This window comes from Bradysia coprophila (assembly GCF_014529535.1).
Source record: "Bradysia coprophila strain Holo2 chromosome X unlocalized genomic scaffold, BU_Bcop_v1 contig_130, whole genome shotgun sequence".
NCBI lineage: Eukaryota > Metazoa > Arthropoda > Insecta > Diptera > Sciaridae > Bradysia > Bradysia coprophila.
Window position 1 is genome coordinate 33,990 of NW_023503296.1, and position 3,494 is coordinate 37,483.

General features: G+C 34.9%; 1 protein-coding gene across 2 annotated transcripts; it reads right to left on the reverse strand.

Annotated features, from left to right (window-relative positions):
• Positions 1-1,795: 1,795 nt before the first annotated feature.
• Positions 1,796-3,009, reverse strand: LOC119067838 (lazarillo protein-like). 2 transcript variants are annotated; one of them, XM_037171013.1, is made up of 6 exons: positions 2,960-3,009; positions 2,596-2,710; positions 2,380-2,522; positions 2,234-2,307; positions 2,082-2,177; positions 1,796-2,020 (listed from the first exon to the last, which is right to left on the reverse strand). In XM_037171013.1, the coding sequence occupies exons 2-6, from the start codon at positions 2,602-2,604 to the stop codon at positions 1,884-1,886; spliced, it is 459 nt and encodes a 152-aa protein (XP_037026908.1). In that variant the 5' UTR covers positions 2,605-2,710; positions 2,960-3,009; the 3' UTR covers positions 1,796-1,883. The 2 variants fall into 2 exon arrangements, with proteins under 2 accessions (XP_037026908.1, XP_037026907.1); XM_037171012.1 differs by lacking the exon at positions 2,960-3,009 and adding an exon at positions 2,858-2,926.
• Between the last annotated feature and the right edge of the window lie 485 nt (positions 3,010-3,494).

Sequence of the window (3,494 nt, forward strand, 5' to 3'; positions counted from 1 at the left end):
GTTGAATTTTTTTAAACGATGCTAACCGTTCAGTAGATTATATTTACTTGGCTTTAGTGATGAAATGTAGTTGCTTTTTCACTTGCCACAAGTGACGAAAAGTAACTACACCAGCGAAAAACGACCATGCATACGTACGTCACCCAAATCAGGCATGAGAAAATTCACTTTTCGCAACACCGTTGCAGAAATGATTATTATTAAAAGCCTTTGGCTCGGTATATAATTTCTTTAAATCGTCAAAATAAACATTTTAGACAGAGGTGCATAATCTACAATCAAAGCTATGGGATAAAACATTTAGCTCGCTGAAGACCATAAAACGCATTTTTCCCATCTCGGCAGTAATAGCTTGGAAACAGAAAATCGTTCAGTGAAAAAAGTCTGTCTAAAACTAGAAAACGCGTCAAAGCTGTGATATTCGGTAAAAGTTTCGTTCCTGAAAAAAATACAGGGGACGTCAGCGAAATTTACACATGAATTTCCTTCAGCTCGAAAAATAAATAAAAAAAAGTTTGGTATCGTCTTGTAAATACAATATTTTGTGTCGCGTGTTGAATCGACATTTGAACATACATTTTTTTCATACAAACTAGAATCACACTAACGCACTTAGCAGTGGTTGTATAATCATGTAACTAACCACAGCTCTGCTTCTAGCATGAACATAGTAGGCACTGCGTTTCTGTTGTACAGATAGATGACTTGCTTTCGTTGTATGAGTTAAAACATACAATACAAACAATCCTAAGCTGTAGCTCGCTTCCAAATTTGACACTTGTCAATTCATGCTAGTAGGAGTGCTGTGAACTAACCAATTTATTCTAATAACAATGCTCAATAGAATAATTCATTCAAACTGTGTTGAGAAAAAAAAAAACAGTTCTGTTTGTATGGGTGGACCAGCAGAAGTATGTGAAAATTTCATAGACGTCCGCTATATTTGTCGAATGAAAAGGATTCGGCTTTTCTGAGGTGTATTTGTTAGACAAGTCCCTCAAGAATTAATTGAACTCATATTGCTGGCCATCGACCTAGTCAGAAACACTTTTATAATGAGACTACTTAGTCTACTCAACAAAATTATCTTGCCTGCAAGCAACATGTTCCAATTCTTTCAACAAAAAAATTAATGCTTTTCTACTGAGTGTACACTTTCTAGGAGAGTTTTACCGTTTGCAAACAATTTGGGAGCGTATAAAAATGCAGACTGTGACCCTCCAGGAGAGCAACTTTAATTTTTTTTTTCGAGCATAGATGTGAGCTGTGATATTTACACTCCAAATGTGGGGTTGTATTGTCACTATAGATACGTGTAGGGCATGATTAAAAGAAATAATCAAAAATGCGTAAAAATTCGGCTTCGCAAGCTGCAATAAGTAAAGGACGTTGACATTAAAATCGGCTCACCCTAATCAAACAATTTTAATTTTCTTAAATTAAATGCTACGAGTTTGCATAAAATTGAAATCAAAGGTTGTCAAAAACTAACCTATTACAGACGGCTGTCATCTGTTATCGACAACGACAGCAATAATTAACGACAATGTCTGACTAAAAAGGCACTTTATAGCAAAAACCATGTTCAAAACAAATGAAGTAAAAGATTTCTAAAAAACTTCTATCAAATGAAGTAATAGTTTTATTAGTAAAACTGTGGATATGCTTGCCGGCTAATATACTGTTACTTCTTTGTATTTTTTATATTTCGTATTTTTGGTGCGAAATCTACTACTTCATTTATTTTAATTTATTGGAACGAATTAGCTAGAGCAACAAAAACCACAAATTTCCACAGATTTTTTATTAGCACAAAAACATTTTGGTGATGACTCTCGAAGGACTTGCCATGGAAAAATATTCATCGCGTCAACCAAATAATTTTAACTACAAAGCGCCTGATTTTGATTTATTTTCCGAATAGATGATTCGTCAATGTTATGACTTCTTAGAATTTTACTAATTCGAGCGTTGAACAGATTATCTACGTACCGTAATCTACTCAGCACCCATATGTAAGCTGAAAAAAAAATCAATAACGAAATCGAAATCAACCTACATCCGCTTAACATCACACTCACTGTCAACCGAAGTTCCGTTAGGAAAGCAACTCCATTCGATTGAGTAACTTATATAGTCAGTTGACAATATATTAACTGGCCAGTCAGCAACATTATCTAAAAATTTGAGGAGAAATTAAGTTATTCAATCGCTCGAAAAATGACCCATTAACCTGATGGAATTTCGTATGTGTAATGTCCTCTTGTTGGATTATCAAATATCATCAGACTGTTGATTTGATGTGGCCTACCAAAAGGAATTTAAAAGGATGAATGTATTCCTTGCACTTAAGATAGGTAAGTTGCTCGTTTAACTTACGTGTTTGTCGTCAGAATTTTGCTACGTTCAGTAATGTCAGCATGTCCCCAGGATGTCTTTCTATAAACAGATGTCATGCAGTCAGCAAGTTCGGGTGTACTTGCATAGTCATATCTTCCTTGTATAAACCATAGTCCCATATACTGTAAATTAAAAGAAACGAAAATATCTCTACGCTGTCTGTCCGTGATAAGTCATAATGCTATATTGTCATACCGAGAACATATTAAATACTGGTAACTGAGTTCTTCCAAATTGAGTACATGTTCCGGTTACTGATTTTTGACCCGAAACTGTCCAAGTGTTTGTGATGTATAGCACTACAAAAAGCCTAAAATAGAATAGATAGCCGAAGAATGTCAAAAGCATGTTAGCAGCGACAGAAAATATATATTTAAACAAAAAAAATCACTTGAAGTTAGTCGGAAAAATGAATAGTGGCAGAGACTTTATGCTCACAAAAATTAATTTGTCTCACCCAACGAAAACTTTCATCATTTTAGGGTCAGTTTGTGTTCAGTGTTGTCTATCAACTGTGACACAAAAAATTGAATCATTGACTAAGAAAGAGAATAAGTACCTATCTTAAGACCGGTACGACGTGTAAAATCGTGTGTGTTTACTATATCACGATAACTATTATAACTGATACTGATCACATTAGCACGACGTTTATATTACAATGTTACTCGATACAACACGACGTATTGAAGTTTTTGGACATTATGAGGGGTCAAGCTTTACAGAGTAGTGCAGCAAATAAGTCTGTTTTCTTTATGCGCCGAGCCTGTTACAGACGACCAGTCGGGTCTATTACTTCCATCGCTCAAAGTATTTTAAATCTGTTGATTTCAAATCTTGTACTTCAATTTTGTTAACATGCATTTTACTATATAAAAGACCATATTACCCATAGCTTGTCATTATTTTGGTCGTTGTTATCGATAACAGATGAATAGCCGTTTGCGACAGTTTAGTGCCCGATGTTTTCTTTCACAATGTAACGGACTGGCCAATATTTTCGGGACAAATGATGTACAATCACGAAAACTTTTCAGGCTTCGAGCGGGCGATCATTATTTTTATAATTCTGAGCCTAGGCTTATACGTAGGTC

Bases quoted from the DNA above. Each gene is read 5' to 3' on its own strand.
- LOC119067838 (XM_037171012.1), bottom strand. From the start codon at position 2,877: ATGATGAAAGTTTTCGTTGG. The intron at 2,308-2,379 runs GTAAGTTAAACG...TCCTTTTGGTAG, and splicing joins AAAATTCTGACGACAAACAC to GCCACATCAAATCAACAGTC. The intron at 2,021-2,081 runs GTGAGTGTGATG...TTTTTTTTTCAG, and splicing joins TAACGGAACTTCGGTTGACA to CTTACATATGGGTGCTGAGT.